Source organism: Falco rusticolus, chromosome 14 (genome assembly GCF_015220075.1).
Source record: "Falco rusticolus isolate bFalRus1 chromosome 14, bFalRus1.pri, whole genome shotgun sequence".
In the NCBI taxonomy this organism is placed as follows: Eukaryota; Metazoa; Chordata; class Aves; order Falconiformes; family Falconidae; genus Falco; species Falco rusticolus.
Genome location: NC_051200.1, coordinates 20,960,787 through 20,983,265, shown reverse-complemented (window position 1 = coordinate 20,983,265; position 22,479 = coordinate 20,960,787). Strand labels below are relative to the sequence as shown.

Genomic DNA, 22,479 nt, shown 5'->3' with positions numbered 1-22,479 from the left:
GCCTGTGCAATGTTGCAGGTGTGACATGGGGCTGTGGACGAAAGGATGTAGAATTTGGGGTTCGGGAAGGGAAAATAAAGGAATGTACCTGCTATACCAAGAGAAACCTGAGAGGAGGTGGTATTACATGCAATGCTCTTTGTGTATGTTGTTTGAGTAATTTAGGATCTTTTCACATATATCTTGTGTATGTATTCATGCAACAGAGGGTAAGACTTGGGTAGAACCTTCCACCCCTGCCCCCATGTTTCCCCAGTAACTGAAATTCTGTAACTGAAGCAGGCGGTTGGTTGGTATTGGTGATGTGAAAAGGAAGTGACTAGGAAGTGGTGGTTTAAATCTTCTGAAATGTAAGAATAAAATTTCACCTGAATTGTCAGCAGTTTGAGGCACAGTTCCTAGATTCTTTTCAGTGCACTTCCCAGTAAATATTTCAGAGAATTTGGGATGGCTGTTGTATTGTTACCGTGGACGTGTCATGATTTTAAAAATGCTTCTTGTCAAATCACAGTAGAATTTGCCTCTCAGTACTTCACGGGTCCCTGCTCTGTGTAGTCCGTCCTGCCCGGCTGGCTCCCTCCCCCGAGCTGGCAGCAAACGCCTCCTGTTGCCCAGACCAGTGAGGCCCTTGGGGTGGGACAGAGTGCTCTGCAGGCAGGTCCTGCTGGCTCACTCTCACAGCAGAGGAGTTCCTAACTGGTGGTGAGAACAAGTGAAAGAGAGACACTTAAACCGCCTGTGAGCCGTGCGAGCATTTTGACTTACATGTTGAGTTGAATGATAAAAGTTGGTGGTGCCGTGTTTTCTTACTCGTCCTAAAAACTCTTGAGTGGTGCCTCCCATCACTGTGAGGTTGCACGGTCTCTGTTCTTGCAGTGGCACCTGTTAGTAGACGCGACACTGCACCACCGCGCGTGCCTGCCTTAGCCCAGTGTACGTGCACCTGCCCCTCCGCCCGTTCCCACGGAGGGCTTTGAGCCGTCCTGCTGAAGCCACCCTCACTCGGCCAGTTACTACAGCTCTGTCCCCGCACCGCCAGTTCCTTCCCCAGTACGGGGGAGGAGGGGTGACCTTGCTGTGATGCTGCTCGCTGCCGGGGACCACCTGGGCTGTGTCTGGGTTTCTCCTCACCTGCTGCTGCCTGTGATGTGCAGACGCATCGTGGTGGCTTGAGCAAGCCGCGAGTTTCACAAACCTGTGGAAGGCTTGCTCTGAAATGTCAGATTTGTTTACTGGTTTTTACTTGAATGACTAAGAACTAAAAGCCAGGAGCAGTTAAAAGTGATTCATGTCTTGATCATCATCTGTGTTTTTGTTTCTTCAGGTTTCAGATGCCCACAATTAAAGGTAATGAAATTGCGAAAGAAACTACGGAGGAAGGCCGGCAGAGCTCTCTCAGGGTCGAGGTAAGTTCCCTGGCTTGATGCAAAGCCTGTGTCACCTCTTCAGGCAGGACGCTAGAGCGGTCGGTCACCTCCGAGCCAGGGCTCTGCTCGGCTTTTGTTTTACAGCTGAGGCAGGGACACAGCTGCGTATTGCAAGAGTTGTGTGGGAACGTCAGTGATAGAAACCAGAGCAGAGCGTGCTCCTCTTCAGTGTAAGAACAAGGACCCCTGCGCCGTTCAGGCCGCGAGGGCTTCATTCATAGCACCGCAGGTAAAGACGCACAGTCCGGGTGGGCGGGCGGTATCTGTGGTGTTGTGAATACATTAAGTAAATGCTGTCTTTGTTTTTTCTGACCTGTTTATAATTGGGGTGTTAACTAGCATTTACAGAGATGAGTAAATGAGAAAAATGTGTTTCTGTAAACTCCAGCACAAATGAGGTTAGGTAAGTCGGTTTCAGTTCAACAGGAAAGAGGCAATAGCTGAGACTACAGCAGCTAACATGCACTTCTGTAACAAAAAAGTGGTCTGCTTTTTTAAGTAAATCTGGTTGGAAAACAAAACCAGCCCCAAAGGGCCATTATGCTTCATCTGCTAGTCTGATCTGGCCTTCTGACAAGTGTCTGTTGCTGTGTGTTATCTGAGTAAAATGTGGTACGAGCACTGTCAGCTCCGCAGCATTTACAGCGTACAAAAGTCTTACGATACCCGAAGGAGCAGCAGCGAAGCCGATGTTTGGTACGGCACAGCGCTGTCTCTCCTGTTCTGATTGGCAAAGCAGGCTTTTTTAAATAGCACATGTTGCCCTTCAGGTGTGGGGGCAAATCACGATGTTTTCACATTTCAGATGACGCCAGCTGTATGTGCGCTGTGACACTGCACCCCAGGCCCCGGGGCTCCGCTCAGAGCCGCACGGCACGCTCCGGCCGGCAGCGCCACGTCACCTTCAGCCACAGAGCGTTAAGGAAGCCCTGGCTGGTGAATGCGCTATCCAGGAGTGCCCAGCGCGCCCATTAATAACTCGTGTTTCTGCTGCTCGTAGCTTCTCCTGAGCCATTGGAGTAACGCGCCCAGCTGAGATCACGGCAAAGACCACAGTAAGTCAGAATTACTCTGTCTCCCTCAGTGGGGGTGACTGCACAGCTGGGCACGGCGAGCGGTGGGATGGCATTCAGCAGACGCGGTGTTCTCCCCCTTCTGTGTCTTGTTTAACGTTTAGGTCACTGAAGTTGAAGAGTCTTCCAATGACACTGTAACTAAAATTAACTGGGGTAGAATACACCCTTTATCTAAATGCTATACAGAAGGGAGTGGTTTGTTTTAAAAATTTAGTAATTTTCAACTTATTAGAACCTCTTTCTATAGAGCCAGGCTAAAGTGATGTCATTTGCTGGTGCAGGCCCTCAAGGGCCCTCGCAGCGCAATGAGCAGGGTCTGTGCTCGGCTCCTTCTCCCACTTACACGTGGACACCCGAGCGCGGGTGGCAGCCGGAAGGACCAGCGCTCTCCTGTCACCTGTAAGGATCACCTGGAGGAAGCAGAGGCAGTATCACAGCACCTAGCACACTGCCCGCCAGCTGGGCATAGACACGAGATGTTTCCAGTACAGATGCGGTTCAGAATGTTACATTGGAAAGTTTATTTCATGGTTACACGTAGCCTACAGCATTCTTTCACCACTAAAGGTTGTCTGCGTATATGTTACTTGTGAATAGAAATACATGTCTCCAGAAGCAAAGCAAGAACCCCATGATAGAGCTTAGCACCTTTTGATTGCATAGTTTGAAGTTTCCCTGTTGATTCTCTGCACTGTGTTGCTCAAGCAACTACTCCATTATTAATACAAAATCATTTTCAGATCGTTTTTGTAGTCCTGCAAGGAGCAGAAATTGGAAAGGGCAGGTTGCTCCAATAGTGTTAACTCAAAGACTAGACTAAGTTTTTTTTAATATAAAAATATACCAGGTTCTTGAAATTCTCAAGCACAGCACATAAATACTTATGGCTGGTTTCGGGGCTTACAGAGGCTCAGCTGAAAGCATACTAACTCGGAGGCCAGTAACATTCTTTAAAGAGCATTTGCCCAGCCGTTTGACTGCACTGGGGAACTGGTACGTGCCAATTCAGTCGCCGAGCCTGAGGAGCTGCATGCCAGCCGTGTTTGCCTCTGGCTTGCAGCTTCCCACCCGGGCAGGCGCGAGGGAAGCGACTAAAGCTCCCCGGGAAGGCTGTGTCGGGGTTTGCTTCCTCTGCGCCAGGCAGCGCTAGGCAAGGGGCAAGCTCGCACCTACTGAAACCAGCCGCTCGGTACGTGTGGGGCTGACCTGGGCCGTCCTCGCTCGTCAGCGCCAGGAGACAGGGCAGAAGACGACAGCTACTAGTACAGAGCAGAAAAGGTTTCAGGCAGCGTCATTTTTGCCTCTTAGATCGCTCCAGGGCTGGCTGAAGAACAGAAGTTAGTCATGCTGAGAAAAACTGAAGTCCACGACAGCGGGGCACACCACTCCTCTGAGAGAAAGTGAGTGCGCGGAGAAGTACACAGATGGTAGTGGCCGAGGATGGACGTGAGTAACAGAGTCCTTTATGATGGGGATGTGACTCTTTTCCATCATCTTTGTGCTTCCGTGTCTGTAGGATGTTCCCCAGCCTTTCTCACTGTCAGACTGAACCTTTTTTGGATGCAAAATAGCAGAAAGTAAAGCAATTTTACTGTTGTGAATCCTTTGGGCAGCTCCGATGGCTCTGAGACTTCTTTCATTCCTGAAAGAAAGCAGCAGCTCGTTAGATACAGAAGCTGGTGTGGTTTCTTCTAAAACAAAACTACCTGGTATATAAAGCGTCTCTAGCCGAGCTACATACTTGGGTTCTCTAACCAGCTAGCTTTTCAAGTGTCTTCAGTGGCCAGGGAGCATTTCCTCCTTAACAAACGCTCAGTGTGTCGGCGCTGCCAGCAGCTGGTACTGGCAAGGCCAAAGCTGGGTCGTTCAGCCCTAAAGGGTTTGGTGTCAGAGATTCGGTCTCTCCAGCAAACGCCCCCAAGGACAATAGCTTTTTCTGTACCTGGGAAGTTACCAGATACCTAAATAATACAAGTTTTTGTTAAAAGGAACATTCAAGTACTTCCATCTAGTTGCTGTGCTCAGCCCTTTACCACGCTCTTCAGCGATGACTGCAGGCGGAAGGAGCTGGCTGACAGTCCAGAAACACAGAAAAAGTACTTGTGAGCCTTGGAGTAAAGGTGAAATTGGCACTTCTCGAGTTTGTCTGACAGCAAAGTAATTTTGTTTCAGCTGAGACTTGCACTAGTGATTGACAGAGACCTTGGGAAACAGAGATCACACACTTTCATTCATTTAATAATACTGATCTCTTCAAATGCAGCGTACGCTCATCTTTGCCATTTTTTTATAATGCAAAGTATGACTGACTTCTCAAGTAAGCTAGGAGGGAGGGGGCCTGACCTTTTTTTTTTGTGATTTCTTTATTAATGTTTAATTCCTTGACATTTTGCTGGGTTGCAATATAACCGGATGAGTATTTTAGAGATCAGTCACAAAAAAAACCTCCAGTTTGGCAGTGACCTCTCTGCCTTTTCTTTTCTTACTCCTGCTCTAGGTAACATTCCTTTGTAGAACGTGCCAGGGGTTTCACCTTCCATTACCTCGTGCCCTGTAACATAAATACCTTCTGCAGGCCCGTTTCCTATTTTTATTTTGACTCGCTCTTTAAAGTCACCACTCCTCTGCCTTCCCTGGGTCACTCTGCCCTGTCTGAGCGCAGGTTTCGGGGATGTGGTGCTTAACCTGTTCCAGCACTAGGCCGGAGTCCCTGCTGCTCGTGACTCAGAGCAGGAATACTGCCCTCCCTCAGCCGGGAGCACTACACGGAAGAAGTTCCTACACACCTAGGCAGGTCCCCAGGCCTGGGACGCCCAAAGAGGCCCCGTGCGAGGGCGGAGCCTGCCGCTAGAGCCATGCCACTGCTTTTGTTAAGGTCGTCATGTGTCAGAGAAAACCAGGAAAGGGTATTTTATTTACACTCCACCCAACAATTACTGCCGCCTGGCAGTACAGTTCCTTGGCTATGATCAGTCACTTTGCTTTCTGCAACCAGGTTAAATTAACCCTGTGGCTTTCTCTTAATGAAAATTTTGGCTAATACTTTCTTTGAAGTTAAATCAAATACTCTGGAGTTTCAGAGACTGAACAGTCTCTAAGGTAAACTTACGTGTTTCCATATCTCTCCAGTCCTCTCGATCACAACAGTTTGTGATTTATTGACAGGCGATGTAACCTTGTAGTCATCAGACAGGAGACCCAGGATAGGATACTGATTCCTGTACCTGTATTAAAGATATTGAAGAGAGTTGCAAACGTGTAGCCAAATCGTGAACTTGCAGTCATTAATCCCCCCAGACTTCCACTAGTAACCGAGCAGGTAACACAGCCACGGAAACGGCCACCTTAGGTTTTCCTGTCCCGGGAGGATCCAATACTACCGCGACTGTTCCCCTTCAAGTTGAAGAGGCAGCATTAAGATACCTGCAGGAATAACTTGCCTCATAGAGGATACGCGATAGAAAAACAAAAGGATGTATTTTTAAGAAAGGCGAATAACTACATTACTTCTTAGTGATGATGGTTGTTACACCGGGGGACTGACTGCCGGATAATTTCTCATGCTTCAATCTGAAGAGGTCCTGAGAAAACCAAAAGTAAACATTCAAATGAAATAATGTTTTCTGAAGGATTAGTTCACTAAGGTCACAACAATGTATTTGCAGAAATTCTTCTCAAAAAGAAGTCTGTCCTTCCAAAAGGCTGGCCGAGGAACAGCGTTCAGTTACAGAAAATCCTAACCCCGATTCCTGAGCCGGGAGCGTACAAACGAATTCCCAGGAAGCGCCCACCTACAGCCTAACTGGAAGCTTAAGTAGAAGTAAGTTGTGTTATTTTACCTCTTGCTGTTGCTTAATAAAAGCATCTTTCTCTTCCAACATCGATGTCAGTTCCTGCAGCCTTATTTGCAAGTCACTGTTATTTCCTTCTCTCCTTGATATGTCTTGCTGGAATTGGCATAACTGAGCCTGTCAAACGTACGGTGAGGAACAGTTAGGTGTTTGGGGCTCCCTGCCGGTGACCTTTCAGTTTGTCTCTCGATGTTTTGTGGTTTGGGGTTTTTTTCATTAAAATCATGAGCAGTAAAATGCAGTGATTTTCAAATAACAAAGTTGAGCTGCACAGTAAATTCAGAAAGTGCCAACTGGACTAAATTCTGCCCAATATCAATTTAATAGTTCTAAAACTCAGTAAAGCCGGTACAAGACTGAACAAGTTGAACTGGCTTCCAGGGTGGTAAAATTAACTACAATGATTTAAATGAGATTTCCTACATACAATTTTGACTGAGATTTATTTTTGTTTTCTGTTGGGTGTCTTCTGGCTGGTTTCTTTCTTCAGCAAGACACACAAAATATCCCCTTATGAGCCGATTAATCCCTAATTTGTACATCCAAGGAACTGTATTTTTTTTTAAATCACAGTTTTATGTTCTACCATAAGGGTTTCTAAGCCATCATTAGTGTCTATAGAACCAAAAGACACACAAGTACATAGGGCAGATCTTTTGTGTTCCTTAGTTAAAAAAGCATCTGCTTAGGCGCAGTCACGCGAGGTGAAGAACACACACGTGCCAAGTTAAACAACTCACCCTCAGGCTGCGGATCTCACGATCTTTATCCTCTCTCAAGTTATTGATCATCTCCACGTAACGGCTGGAGAGTTCGTCTGTGGTGGTCTGCAGTGTTGGGCTAGAGCAGGTCTACAGAAAACGGAAAGACAGTTTTCATAGGGAACTCCCATACATTAATGCATCCGTATCTGTGCGCAGCCGCTGCCGAACACGGGGTGAGCGAGCCCGTTACCTGCAGCCGGAGGCTCTGGATCTCCTGCTCCAAGGCACGCTTGCAGTACTCCAGTTCCTTCAGCTGACAGTCCTTCTCTCCCTCACTGAGCCGAAGGGAGAGGAGCTGCTCTTCCAGAGAGCGACATCTTGCAGTGCTGTCCCGCAGTCCCTGCTGGAAAGCAGGGGAGTGGAATGAATGCACGGTGATCCTTGGGGAAGCAGCAGGATCACACACGTACACAAACGTGTGCCAGGCAGCAGTTACTTGGAATACTCAAAACTCAGCATACTGTACTTTTCGGCCAACACTAATTACACTGAAAACACGTTTTTAGATTTACCTGTTGCTGACGATTATTCTCTCTCAACGAAGCCAACATAGTTTCATATTCTTTCACTTGAGAATCTTTAAAAGCCAAATCCTTCTTAAGTAAGACACTGTCAGTTTCTAACTTCTGTAAGACAGAAGCGTTTAAGGTCAATAGCTGCAATTTTTCAGTAAATTTCCCATTTTCACAATGCATCATACTAACTAGTAAGTGATGTTTTATAACAGAGAAAATACACAATTTTCTTGAAACGTAGGGGTTTTAACTACATAGCATACAGTTGCCTGTCGCTGTAGTATTGTAGACAAAATTACTCATAGTTACTAACGAGAACCCAACAAAAACTCCAAAGCTAAGACCACTGCACTGCACAGGCTCCTTGTTCTGTGTTAAAGGCAGCAGTTAAACCTCCCTCCCCCCCCCAAATGTTGCATTTTGCAAGAGCATGCTGTGGAGTATCCAGCGGTGCCCGGTACTGGGGCTGCTGTGGACGATGTTTCTGCTTTCCCAGCGGTAATTAGCTGCAGTCCGCAGCAGTAGCCACAGAGCTCCAGCTTCCAAACGGGGATGCCTGGACCCTGGGAGAACACTGGAGTTGTTAACTGCTGACAACAGGCTTCCTGTGGAGCGGGAAATACAACTGGCAGGAGTGAATGGAACCAAGGGCTCCCGATTCCTGGACCAGCACTAGTCAACAGGCGCCTGGTGTACGCTCCTTGTGCAGGTGGAAAGCAGAACCCCAGTCCATACATCCGCACAGGGCACAGTATGTACCAGTTCAGAGCCTGAATCGAATCTCACTCGGCAGGGTCCTTCCTTTGCAAGCACTTGGGTTTTTAGGCTTCAGCAAATCACAAACAAACCTCACCCACTGTATGCGTCCTGCAAGTCCATTAATAAACTAGTCACTCTCACTAAAGCAACTGAAGCCTGGACTTCACAATTTAAATTTTATCCCAACAGCTTTCCTACTGACAGGTAAAAAACAGACAAGGCCAAAAGAACTGAAAAATACGGCTTACCCCCAAGTCATCCTGCAAGTGGCGAAGCTCTTCACGTAGATTTTTGAAAGTGGAAAGCACAAGTCTCAAAGATTTATCTGATGTCACTCTCATCTAAGAGGAAAAAATGAAAATGAATACTCCTGAGTAACTAGACAGTGAGATTCAAGCTACAGCACTGGTTTTCATGTTTTGTAAAGGCAGGGGCCAATTCCAATCAGCTGTCTTCAAAGCACTTCGTAAAGAGGTGCACTTTTCCACAGATCCCACTGCTGAGAACATACAGCGCTAGGAAGGAACTAAATAAACAACCATTATCCGAACCTTCCGTTGCTGTCTTACAGCCAAACCCATGTGGCTGGCGGCTGAGAAGGCAGGCTGAGGTGAGGGAGCTAAAGCACAAGACCAGAAGCAGCAGTGGAACCACACCAGGAACGGTTATTAGGGTTTGGTACCGAACATCCTAAGCACACCTCAGAACTCTGCGCTGTGTCACAGGTTTTTAACCAGAACATTTGCAAAAGGCGAGAGCCACCAAGTTAGAAGCATTATGTGTAGCTGGCAACTGATACCCCGTTCAGCATTCCATCAATCACCTACGGCTTGCCTTTAGCTTTTAAAGTAGTAATAGACAACACATGCAAGTAAAAAGGTGGAAGTTCTGTGTTCTCTAACCTAAAGCCAAGATGATTTCCAGCAAAACAAAACCACAAAAAACCACCTGTAAAGCTCAGTTTAGAATACACAAGTAGTCTGGAACCAACTGCCACAACATGCCACTTGAGGCCACCTGTCTTGATTCCATACCACTTACACTGGACACAAAGGAGTAAGCAGAATATGGAGTGAAGTACGTCGTGTGCATGTAAGCCCTGGTACGTGTAAGCCAGCTTCTACTGTTTCGAGTTACTGTACCACACGCCCTCCACCCCGCTCACGTACCTGGAGGAGATAACGAATCTGCTGCTTTGTTGCCTCAGACAGTCCTTTGGGAATTAAATCTTCAACATCTTCAGTCTAAGTAAAGAGGAGAGGAAAGGGGAGACATCTTGATTAAGGGTTTTGTCTGGCAGATCATAATGTGGTTTCTTCATTATTTACACAGTTCTACTATGAGAAACATGTTTAGTACGAGGCAAGTAAGAATGAAAATAGATCAAAGTGTATCCAGAAGATTTCCAAACTCTTTATATATGTGGCATACAAAAACTGAGATGAAGTGATACATGAGGCATATATTCAAATCATTAAGTTTAACATTTATTTTAAAAGCAGTATTCAAAACAATCCTCTCGAAATAACAGCTGATGCTCAAACAGAACGCCCAGCACTTGGTGACTGGAGCAAACCTCCTGTTTCTAAACAGTGAACGGACTGTCAATAAACAAGAGATGACCAACCCATCACAGGAGATGCTGCCAGTGATTAAGTGGCATTGCTTCATGTAGTTTAATCCTACACAAGTATTTCTGCCATATACACCCAATGCCTTTAAAGATCAGAGGTGCTGATCATTCTGTCACGGCCTGATTCACAAAAATGAGCTTTCTGGAGACTTGGGCAGTCTGTTCTCTCAGCTTAGGTTCCTCTCCTTTCTGCGAGAGGCAATACGCTTCACTTCTTGGGAGCACACGGCAGCACACGTGCCTGAACAGCAGCTTTATTGGCAAGAGCATGGAAGATCCTTCAGAGAAAAGCACTCTGCGTACTGAAAATACATGTAGTGGTGGTTGGTTTATACTGAAACCATTACAGGCACAACAGGAAAGACTTCCAAAATCTGACTCTCGTACTGGAATAATGCAAATGATTCAAGTTTTCTTTCAGTATTACCACATTTGCAAATACACGCCTAGCAGTAGGTTTCAGTCTCCGAATGTTATTAACAAGCAGGAACCTTTAACTAACAAAGAACAACATCCTTAATTTAAACTGGGTTGGTTAATTTGCATGAAGAGCCACATTAACACTGCATGTTAGGGAATGGCTTGCTCAGAGCACACCTGATGCTTACCTGACACGTAAACTCGATGTCATTGTTCCTGTAAAACAGACAAAATCCAGGGAACCAGTTAACACAAAGCTCCGGGAGAACTTTTAACAATTCATACCCACATTCGCAACTATAAGAAGATGATCAGGTTACGAGCTGTTACCTTCCTTTTAAGGTGCCAGGCAACATGCACTATTAAATACAACTCCGTGTAGAAATCTCCGAGGAGACCGGAACACTAAGAGCAGTACAGTTAACACAGGCTAACCATCTCCATTTCTTTGGGCAGTTAACCCCATTATGTTTGGTTAACCCAATTACATTCTTAATAGGCTGGGTAATGGTTTACCCAGAACTATGCTGCAATGTATTGACATGCCCGAAGTGTTTACTTGGCAGCATCAGGTTTTTGTGATGCTTAAATTCCACTTTTCCCCTGCTGTGGGACCATTTTCCTATTTCAGTAACCTCAGAAAGCACCAAAGGAGCCTGGCAGTGAGGGGGAAAGCGTGAGGGAACGGTGGTTGGGAGGGAAGGGCAATGACATTGTGAAGACTCAGATTACTGGCTGCTGTGAATCTGCATTTCTTTTCAAAGACAGTCCGTAGGGCTCTGCAGAATACACACTTAACGTTAATTTGTGTGTAAATACTGAGCTTTATGCCTTACGGTGGCCATCTCCTAATCCAGGACATGACATAACACAACGCCGTGACAGAACAAAGGAACATTGGGGGGTCTGGGATATTTGGGTTATTTATATATTGGGTTATGTATATTTATCATTAAATACACATCAGTGCATGCTGTAAGTGTACTTGTTTGCTCTATGTGCAGACGGGCATGGGATACGTAACTCTAGCGCGTACAGTCTAAACAACTTGAATTTACTTGGCTTACTGCAATTTTATGCCCCGAGTTACTCAGCAGATTAGATCAATGTGTAAAATACAGTCAATTCTAGTTGTTAGGGAAGAAAACAAAAACAACTTGCTGACAGCACTGTCCTCTCAACTGTGCACTGCTAGCATTTCTGGAATACAAAAACAACAGAACAGACAGAATGCCAGTACCTTCCTATCTTTTCCACATGCTGTAGTAAACAACTGTACAAGTCGTTGGTTTTGCGGTTCAGTTCAGCAAGGAGCTCCCCGAAGTAGCGGCAGTCCAGCTGGTCACCATTTTCCTGAGAGCAGTTCACCTGGCAGAAGATATGCAAAAAGGTCACAACTGAGTTCCCTTCTTTGGGATGAAAGGTGAACATGAAAATGCTACAAATATGATAGTTTTGGTTTTGTTTGCTCTTACTAAGTTGCAATTTGTTTTTCTTTTCCTTGGTATTGAGTCTTTCATGTCTTCTGGTTTTCAGTACACTATACAGAAATTACTTCTTTTACAACAAGAAATATGCAAAGTAGTATCTCCTGCAGCATCTTCACCATTATGCTAACGTGGAAACCGTTGAGAATTGGGTATCTCATTAACAGACGTGCTTCCATAGCTGTGGTGGATAAAACGCCTGTGGGCAGCACCCAGATAAAACCAGCTGGGTTCAAGATTCCCCACTGCAAAGATGGTATTTGTATTGCCCCAGTTCAAACGTTTACGTTTGTGAATAGAAGAATTTCAGCCACGACCCAAACAGAGCGTACCCGAGTTGCTTTACGGGAGCATCTGGCTCGGGAAGATTCCGCAGAGGTCTAACGCTGCTGTCACCAAGTGTCTTTGCCCTGCTCCCTGCGCACTGTGTGGATGCCCAGGAAGGCCGGCTACGCTGCCAGCTGCACCGACAGCACGCACGGACAGCACGCTGCCTGCACCCCTCAGAAACTCCCGAACTTGCAAGCTGCTGGAAAATGAAGGGCAAAGGAAGCCAGTTTTGTGCTTCCAGTGAATCTGTGTCAAACACTTCTACACCAAACTGAAATACATTTGAAGTCCTTACTGAAGAGTTTAGGTAGGAAGCGATCCTGAAGTGATGTATGCAGAGTTTATAAAGTTACATATCGTCTCTCCAGAGCTACAGGCACAGGCCTTGCGTTACTGATCTTTGTTGTGTGACAACTGACATGAAAGCTGACTCGGTCAAGGGGTAACACTCCCAGACAAGGAAAACAAACAAACCAGCATGGCTTAACACATTTAGAAGGTAAGAGAAGGACGATCAGTCAGTACACCTAAGCACAGGTCAGTGCCAGCTAGAAACAGGATACAGTATCTAAAAGAGCTTTTTTTTTTTTTTTTTTTTTTTGTTTCCTTAACAGCATGTGACAAAGTCTTGGACAGTCCTAGACAACATCTGCAGTCACAGTATACCAAGAAGTTGCCTGCAACAGACAAACTCTACTGTTTACTTTACAATGGTGCTTAATTACTATGAGTTTAAACAAAAACTTTTGAGATTGGAGATAGCAAATTTATGTGCCTGTGTATTATTCATACTCTGAACAGTAAAGCATTCAGAAAATCATTCTTACCGGTTCACAGGTTTGAACTGTTACCCTCCTCACTGTGTTTCCTCTGCAGTCATCACTCACAGAGACTGGAATTATTTCACAAGGGCTGCTGGTCTGTGTCTGTTGGCACTGGTGAGTGACCTGGGACTGCTCGGAGTGCTGGGCCACATGGCACTGATCGGCTGCCTGGGGAATCTGACACTGGTGGGAAAACTGATACTGCTTCTCCTAGAAACAAGAATGGATTTTTTCAAGCTGCTAGACACATCTTGATGAGATAGAAGCTTAATACGAATATATAAATGAATGAAATGTGGTTTTACTTGGAAAGACTGGTGACAGTTTCAGATATTTTAATAATCCTAATAAAGTTGCTTTTTTTCCTAATTGAACGTGAGTTTGCCTCACACTTTCATACTTTAAGGTCATGATCCACCAACTCCTCAAATTTTAGTAGCTGCACATGAAAAGCACAGAAGAGACACCTTTCCCGAGTTGTATATTTCAGTATGTTGTTACTCCCAACATACTCAAAGCAACGGGAACCTCCAGTATTTAACTTAAATCATGTGTCTCTTGTTTCATGAAGTATTTTAGAGATTAAAAAGGAGCACCAGTTGAACTACTTACTGTGTTTTCATCGTTTCAGAAAAAAACTTGCATGGGAAATGGCTCAAGGCATTTCCTCTGTAAATGCTTTCAGCAATTCCAGAGTCAGAGCGTACAGTACATACGGACACCTGTCTTTGCCTCATCTGAGAAAAGTGCTGTTTACAATACACTGACCAAAACAATAAACTAGAAACTAACCTGTGTTCCAGTCAAAACACTGAAAATTACTGATTTCAGCAAACTTGTTTGTCTAGATCATGGCTTTTACAAGTTTACTTCAAAAAATCACATATTCTGCTTCAAAGTATATAAATGCAAATCCTTCAACGCTGACATGCTACAGATCCGAGGAGGTTTTACAGCAGGTTTTGGAAGGGCTGCACACCCGTTGGCAGTCACAGCACAGTGGGTGCACTTCCAACACTTTTTCATTTCACCTGAAAGAAATCTAGTTGCATGGCCCCAGCCCACGGTGCAGCGTAAAAATCAAATTCGTCAAAACTTATACTCCTGATTTGACTTGAATCTAGATATACCCTGGGTAACAGAGCACATAGAAATACGGTTTCCAGGACTAGATTCCACACTTTTTTTTATTGTGGGGTTTGGGGTTTTTTTTTACACCATCTGTGGGAAAAAAGCTATTATTCATTATTACTACTTTCCCCCCCGCCCCCCCCCTTTCCACTCCAGAGAACGGGTATTACAACTGATTTATCTAAAATCCAGAACAGCACAAAAACTTCAGTTTTAAAAAACAAAACCAAACCCAGACAAGAGAAATCAGACTGAAATACCCTTCATTTCAGGTTTTTTCCTGTTGAAAACCATGTTTCAGAGCAATAAAAAAAGAATAGTATTTTTGTTATTGACAGAACACCATTCCAAGATGAAATTTCAGACAGAACACCATTCCAAGATGAAATTTCAGACAACTTTGTCAAATGTATTTTTTCAAGAATGAGGGAAAAAATTTTTTTTTCAATTCAGTTTTTGTACAAATTTATATTGGTAATTTTGTTGTGGAGCTACTGCAAGAAACTAATTATCACTCAGTATTCAGACTGACAGTGCTTACGATACAACAACCATTTTCATTGTTGGTCTGAAATACATTTTTAATAAAAACGTAGCAAATGTTCCAACTTCTGCTGTCCTTACAGAGACACTTTCATTACTTTAAGAATGTCCCCTGTACCTCAACAAGGCAATTCTCAGGTTGACAATAGTCCCGCCCCACCCCCCAAAAACATTAATTTTCTGCTACCATCTCAATTTTCTTTTGCAGTAGGTAATATAAACAACCAACTTACTTGGTGGGGATTTAATAGCTCATATTTTCTTATTGTCTTTTCATAGATGACATTATTTCCAGGAAAGAAGTTGCCCCCTCTAAGAAATGGGGATAATGGCTCCTGTAAAGCATTTTAATAAAAACATTCATAAATGTTGTCAAGCAGCAAATTCAAAATCAGTGTAATTTTGCCTAAAAAAATACAAGGTATTTTTATAATTTGAAGACACATATACTTCGAGATAATTTGTTGAGATATGTGCATTTGAGTGTGTGTCTGTTTGGAAACAAACCACTGTGCTTCCATCTAGACTCAAACAGTTAGAAATCAATCTGTGCTAGCAGTACGACTGAAGGATATTAACAGAGACTTAACTGCTGAGAGGTGGGAAGCCTGACTGGCGATTCCATAGGATTTTCAATCCCTAATCATTTCATCTCTCACCGTCAGCGATACGGGCCACGTGACTTCAAAATATTCAGCATCCACAGATGGAAACAGCTGAGCACTTTTACCAAATCAGGGTAAGGGAGGAAGAGTTACACAAGCAGAACACCAGCACTAAGCAGTTCTCCTACCTGATCAGGATTCTCAATAATAATCCTTCGAACAGTGCCCTGCAAGGAAGAAAATAAGCAACGATTCAGTGATTCCTGTGCTTCAATCTCTAAAACCTTTTATGCTCAAGAGTTCAGGCTCACATGGATTCCCAAAGTAATCTGAATATGGTCATCAGCTGTAAACTTCCTGAGATCCACTGGCCGAAACCCCCAGAAGTGTTGCAAAGCCAGGGCCTTCCCACCCCGAAGGAGATGCCCCACGTACAGCGTGGCAGCACACAACCTGCAACTCTCAGTTTTGAGAGTGTTTTTTCTCCGTCACCTCTTTGCGGGTCTGAAGGAGTAAGTCCTTATTTTCTGTAAGTGCCGACAGAACAGGATACAAATCCAAGCTGACATACTGGACTAGGTCTTCAAGGATCCCATGTCCCTATTCCACAGACACTGTCTTTCACGTCACAAACCGAGGTCAGCTGCTGTAAATAGATGTGCATCTTAAAGACTTTTTCTTTCACCAAGGGAAGAAAACTTGTATTTTGCTTAGACACTGAAATGAAAGGGCAGAGGAACTGCCAACAAACCACGGCAGGTTTGCACCCAGCAGTGACAACTGTTTCAAAAAGTGGTCACAAAATTCCAAAATTGACACTTAAGAACAAAGATGACCATGTGGAAAATCTGCACATTCTTGAATGAAAACTTAAATAGGCCTTTTTAAGCTACAGAAATCCACAAGTGGCAGCAGTCTTGTTCATTTTCAAATAGATTTTTTTCCCCAGCACTGTCTACAAACTACTGCGGACACTGACTTCCATTCTGTGGACCACCACCAGTTGTAACAAATCATACACATCGCTTGAAGTCTCCACATCTTGTTCTTTATCCAAGCAAGTAAAATTCCCACTGAATCTTATCAAAGGACTGGGCAATCTGTTAGTTTACAGCACACTATTTATTCTTCCTCACTGTACAAACTTCCATTTTCATAATAAAACATTTCTTCCTTTAACCCATGGGCAGTGCTTGGGAAGTTTATATTACTGCAGTTGTCTCGGAGACATCCCTAGCTGGGTGAGAGCGGCTCTGAAGCAGGTCAGGTTTCCAGTTGTGAACTGTTGCGTAACTGTAGAAGCCTGAAGCGTTTTTCCCTATCTCCCAAGAGTGAATCATAACAGCACCAGGAAAGATAAACCAAAGTAGAAAAGAAACTGTTTGAGCAGCAATCATAGTAATTAAGAAATCTCAAAATTGTAACTGCTGCAGAAAACTTAGAAAGCTGCTTACTCCTCCATCCAGATACCGCGTACTTGAGGTAGGCCCATCGAGGAAGGGACCCCCCCGACACCAACAGAAAACTCTGTACTGGGATATTGACACCAAAAGGAGACAATATGGAGGTCTACAACGTACAGCCCAATTCCTACATCACTCTGACACCTACAGAATTTGAAGTAAAATACTTCAAAAATGAATGCCCACTGGCACTTCCATCACACCAGTTTCACAGCAGGCGTACCCCTGACTCCCAGTCGCTCCTCTGACCCAGACGAGGCAGCTCCAAGCTTTGCACCGAGCCTGTCCGTCCTGGAGCACTCTGGTGCTACAATACCAGCACCATGGGAGAGCAGGAATTGTTCCTATTCGGAGCTGACAACCATTGTACAGCACATGAAAATGAGACGAGCATTCTGCATGAAATTACATTTTCAATGCACTGAAAAGTTGGAACAAACCTGGCGGAACTAAATGCTGCTGCCACAGGGCTTTGGAATACGTAACTCACACTGACTTGTTCAGAGACAATAACATGTAAAATTATTTTATCTAGTTACCTACATGTTCTCAGAGGAATACACTCAGAAGTGAGAAGACTGCAGCATTTTAAGTTGAAATATACTTTTGTAATATTCAAAAAGGGCAGTCTAATCATATGTGGAATACTACACAGAACCTAAGAACTTTTTCTTTTTTTTTGGATAACATTATGCTTATATTTAAGATACCCAAACTCTTTCATTTCCAAAGAACTCCGGTGCAGACACATTTCCCTCGCTCCTTTACAAACACGGGCTTGCCTGCGCTTCCTCCCACACCAGCCAAGCAGGCTGGACAGGAAAGGAACAGAGAAGCCAGAAACCGGGTGACTGCACCAGCCTGAACTGCCCCCAGGCAGCTCCCGGCAGGGCACAGGGGATGCCACCCCCCAGGCCCCGGGGGCCCGTCCTTCACTTGTGCAAGTGTGCTGCAGGGGGTACGCTGTGATGGAAGATGACCTCGAGCTATTTTCAGGTTTCCACCATTCCAAGGGGCACAGCTCAGGCTACTCTCTGATGTCCTACAGTGCTCTGGAGATGTAGTATTTTGTAACTGAAAGAAGGGAGGGTGGGGTTTTAAAGGGGAGAGCCCAGTGCTACCGTGGATTTCAGTGGCGCAACTGGGTTTGGGATTTATAACTGCCTCAGCAGTCATTCTGGGTCTGTTTATAGGATCATTTCGAAAGGTATACGCTAACACTTCCATAATGATTTTTGCTAGTCTTCAAGATCTTTAAATTCTAAAATAAGCATTTGATAGGTTTATCCAGTTATTGCATGTAAATTTTATGCAAAAACAATCAGTATACTAACTTTTATTTCAACAGGTTTCCCTCATCTTCAGCCAAACCATCGATTAAGGTGAGAATTTAATCTCTGTCAAAACCTTTTACCTGTAAGGTATTGTCTTGTAAATTACGAGCGATCCAAGTCAGCTAATCCCGATTTATGAATTACGTTTGGCAGCTGAAATGCAGAAATGGCAAGCTACATTTGGAGGTTGTTTCAAACAATACAGACCAATCTGACAAGCTGGTTGATACTATACCATTCTCGCAGTGGGAGGTGAAAGTCTTTAGCGCTTCACAGCACCAGCCCTTGAAAAGGTCTTACAAAATTTCTCACAATGGGTAGACAACGCCTACAAAGGCTTTCAGGATTTTGCCTCCTGCACTGACAGCAGGCATCTCGTGTGTGCCTTTTCCTATATTATTTTTTCATGACCGTGGTGAAAGCATTCATACATGTAAGCTGTCCTGGAAGAGAATGTATTCCAAACATTCTTCATTTAGATCAAGCAGACAAGAGCAAAATTTGCCGTGAATTACTCCAGACAAAACTTGCCATTTCTGGGAGCAGCATTTGGCTTCCACATCAAGGATAAAAAGACAGAATCCTGAACCACAAAACAGACCACCATGTGTGCTATTTGCACACGCTAGTTTTGAATTTACCTTCCTTCTAGCTTATTAAAAATGTGCATAAATACAATGGAACACACCAACCACGTGACTAAATAGTAAGTGTATCAACAGTGATGCAGACATTTTTTATCACTTATCTACAAAAGCTCTGCAGAAGTTCATTACATATTGCTCAAAGACAGCCCTTGCCTTATCAACAGTAAGAAGCTTACACTACACCTCCAGGCTGCCATTAACTGAAAATTCTAATGTTAAATTAAAACATCTGTGTGAGTTAGGTATCACTACGTTATTCAGTTCATGCAGCTATACACGATCTGCACAAAGGACAACTGAATCACCTCTTTGAAAGCTTCCTACACTCTTCCCAGCACTTCCTCCTCACAACTCCATTCAGCACCAAGTACGCAACTTCTGTCTACTCCCAGCTGACTTCCCTGTTACTCTTCTTCTTTAATCATGTCCTAATAATCTGTATTAAGCACCTTCCCTCTCCACCATTAAAACTGCAGTCCACACAAAGCCTGATTTGAACTACACCCTCTTTTGTCTTTAATCCAGCAAAACGCTTCAGCAAGAAATTATTTTTCATCAGCACGACTTAATGGATTCAGTGACTAAAACAGAAGTTGGAATTAAACATACTTCATAGAGCAGAGACAACATTTGAGCCTGTAATCAAATTGTTCACAAGCTTATCTAAGTAGAGGAAGCCTGAGACTGCAGTATTTATTCTAATGAATATTTAATTAATTGAACTCCATTCAGACTATCATCTAAGCTAGCTGAGCAGATCACTTATCTGGAAGGTGAGACCCGTGTTTACACTCCTGCCCTACGTCTTTCGGGAGAGGGATTAACAGCTTTGATACAGCGGGAATGAGTCTGTCAGACCCAAGCCACGTAAAGCTGTTAGCGAAGCCGCTCACTTTCCAGAATTTAGCAGAAGCCATCCTGCAGAAGGCAGCCCTTAAACTATGCAAATATGGCTTTAAAAGGAAATCAGATTTCACATTGATCTTAATTCCTATTCTTTTTCAGAGATAAGTATGTTTATACCGCAGGAAAGAAAATTAAACAGGGGTTCAACTGAAACAAACATACATTATGGTATCGAGTACAGCATACCAGTGCCACTTCTACTAATGACAGCCTGAGGTATAAGAGAAAAAAATGGATAAGAATAAATTCTCATCTCCTTTTCTCCTTTTTAGTCGAAGCTGTTCTTAAGCCACTGGTTCCTAGTTTTAAGATTTAGCCAAGATATCAATCACACATTGTTAAAATTCCATTAACTTATTCAAGCCATTCCCTGAAGACGCACACAACGTGCCGAGCACACCGCGGAGCCCTTCCCGCCGCGGCTGCCGCCGGCACCGCCGCCCCAGCGGGCGCGCACCCGGGCCCACCCCCGAGGCAAAGCCGCCGCAGCACGGCGCGGGTGGCCGATATCGATTTAAAACAAAATCCAGGACTTGCCAACAGGAAACTGACACGGGCCTGACCGATCCGCTCAAAATTAAACGGGAAGGGGAAGTCCAAAGGAGAACCCGCCTGAAGGGCAGTGGGTCACAGGGGGCTCCTTAGGCGCCAAGACCCGGCCGGGCCGCGGGCGCCCCTCAGCCGCCTGCCCCGCTCCCGCCGCTGCGGCCCCGCAGGCCCACAGCCCACCCGCCATTAACGGATTAATTAAACGGCGCCTTTGGGGTACAGAGGCCGCCCGAGGCGAAGCCCCGCGGCCGGGCCCCTCAGGGCGGCGCGGTCCGGCCCTCCCCGCCGCAGCCCGCGCTCCCCCGCCGGGGCGGCACAGCCATCGTCCCCGTCCCCCCCTCCCCCCGAGAGGGGTTTTGTGGCCGGGCCGCGTGTTTTCAAAGTCCGCCAGGGCCACGACCGTGTCCCCTCCGCTCAGCCTGAGGTAAAACCACTTTTTCAAAGCACACCCCGGGCACAGGCAGGGCGGCCCGCGGCCCCCCCCGTCCCGCCCCGACCCCGCTCCCCACCGGGCAGCCCCGCAGCCGCCTCGAGCCCGGGGCGGCCTTCGGCTTCGACGCCGCCCCAGCCCGGGCGGCAGCGGGGCACGGCGGCGCAGCCCGGGGCGGGCGGCGGGGCCGGAGACCCGGCGGCGGCCGCCGTACCTGTTGCAGCGGGTCGCAGCCGGAGCCGACTTGCTGGTAGCCGTGCGCGCACTCCAGCGGCGAGGCCGCCCGGGAGGAGCAGGACGCGGCGCTCACCCGCCGGCAGCCGGGGCCGTAGGTCCGCACCCGGTCGCACGCCGGGCTGCTGTCCTGCGGCTGCTGGGGCGCGGGCTCGAAGCACGGCAGGGGCCGCGGCGGCTCGGGGCAGGGCGGCGGCTCCCGGCACGGCGGGGGGCGCGGCGGCGGCGGCGGCTCCGGGCAGGGCGGGGGCTCCCGGCAGGGCAGGGGCCGGGGCAGCGGCTCCGGGCAGGGCAGGGGCCGCCGGGCGGCGGGGAGCGTGCTGTAATGCTGCTGGCGGCGGTAGTAGTGGTGCTGCTGCTGCTGCAGGTGCGGGGGCGGCGCGAGGGGCTGCAGCTGCTGCTGGCCCCCGTACATGGCGGCCGTGGGCCGCGCCGCGCTCCGGCCCGCCGGCTCCGGGGCGGCAAATACAGAAGGCGGCTGGGGCAGGCCGGGGATTAGTACCTGCGGGAGAGCCGCGCCTAGGCCGGGACACACCTCCGGCGGCAGGGCCCGGGCCGCCTCCCCCGCCCCGGGCAGCGCGCCCGCCGCTGCCGCGCACCGGGACTCGCCCGGCCGCCGGCGGGAGGGCGCAGCGGGGGCGCGCCGGGCCGGGCCGGGGGGGCAGGCGGCCCGGGCTTGCTTTGCCGCACGGGCACCTTCCCCGGCCGCCTTCGGGTCCTGCCTGGCCAAGCACTCAGAGGAGCAGACACCGCCCTCGGCTCCCGGCGGCGGGTACGGCACCGCGCGGAAACCCCGCTAATGGAAAAAGCAGAGAATAAAGCGTGACACTGTTTAATAGAGCCCGTTGTTATTAACCTGTTTGCAGCGCGTGTAGGGGGAGCGCAAATGCATAGTTAGCAGCCTGAAACCGCCCTAGCAGTAAGCTACGAAGTCCCCGCGGAGCCGCCCGCCGCGCAGCGAGCCCCCGGTGGGGTGCCCGCCGCTCCCTGCGCGCCCCCCTGCGCGGCGCCCAGCCCGCCCCGGTGCCACCGCCCCAGAGCTCGCTCGTACGGAAGAACGGCAGCTCCAGTTAGTTTCTCAATCCGGCATATTTTGGTTCGGGTTCCTTTGGCTGCATCGGGCAAGCCCCAGCTGAGAACGTAACTATGTTCTGCAAGGTAATGTAGCAATAACATAATTGTAGAAACTTGTGTAATAAATATTGCTCGTAATAATAAACCTTAGATTCTTAATTTTGTCAGTTTGTTTCCCCTACATGCTTACTATGCTTCAAAGTCACGCAGAACAAAAAACAGTGTGTGCAGTACCTCGTGCTAAGCAAAACACCTGTGACGCAGTTGAGCAACACCTGCTGCGTTTCATTCTACACGGTGTTACGTTGGCTGTTCACTGAAAGCTCCGTCTCAAATTAAAAAGAGCCCACAAAGCTCTTCAACAGGTACTTGGGAAGCTATGAATTTTAGGATGAGGTCCTACAACAATTCCGTATTTACAAAACAGTTTTTAAAAGACCCTCTCTTGGACAGCAACAAAACATAGTTACAACAGCC

The 22,479-nt window shown here is 46.7% G+C and overlaps 2 protein-coding genes across 4 annotated transcripts in view; one reads left to right on the top strand and one right to left on the bottom strand.

The window, feature by feature from the left end:
* Window positions 1–13,455, top strand: part of ZNF711 (zinc finger protein 711) — a 58,705-nt gene extending 45,250 nt beyond the window's left edge. Inside the window, exons 13-17 of the transcript XR_005107446.1 lie at window positions 1,325–1,406; window positions 2,233–2,482; window positions 3,812–3,949; window positions 6,169–6,323; window positions 13,139–13,455. The gene's annotated coding sequence lies outside the window, so the exon portion shown is untranslated. The remainder of the gene's footprint in view (window positions 1–1,324; window positions 1,407–2,232; window positions 2,483–3,811; window positions 3,950–6,168; window positions 6,324–13,138) is intronic.
* Window positions 3,805–21,412, bottom strand: POF1B (POF1B actin binding protein). 3 transcript variants are annotated; one of them, XM_037407824.1, is made up of 15 exons: window positions 20,909–21,412; window positions 15,554–15,592; window positions 14,994–15,095; window positions 13,090–13,296; window positions 11,686–11,813; window positions 10,634–10,661; window positions 9,562–9,636; window positions 8,641–8,733; window positions 7,631–7,744; window positions 7,309–7,461; window positions 7,095–7,205; window positions 6,343–6,471; window positions 6,011–6,084; window positions 5,613–5,727; window positions 3,805–4,145 (listed from the first exon to the last, which is right to left on the bottom strand). In XM_037407824.1, exons 1-15 carry the CDS (start codon window positions 21,341–21,343, stop codon window positions 4,140–4,142), a joined length of 1,809 nt encoding a protein of 602 aa, XP_037263721.1. In that variant the 5' UTR covers window positions 21,344–21,412; the 3' UTR covers window positions 3,805–4,139. The 3 variants fall into 3 exon arrangements, with proteins under 3 accessions (XP_037263721.1, XP_037263720.1, XP_037263722.1); XM_037407823.1 differs by having other exon boundaries at window positions 3,805–5,727; XM_037407825.1 differs by having other exon boundaries at window positions 3,805–5,727; window positions 21,005–21,412.
* Between the last annotated feature and the right edge of the window lie 1,067 nt (window positions 21,413–22,479).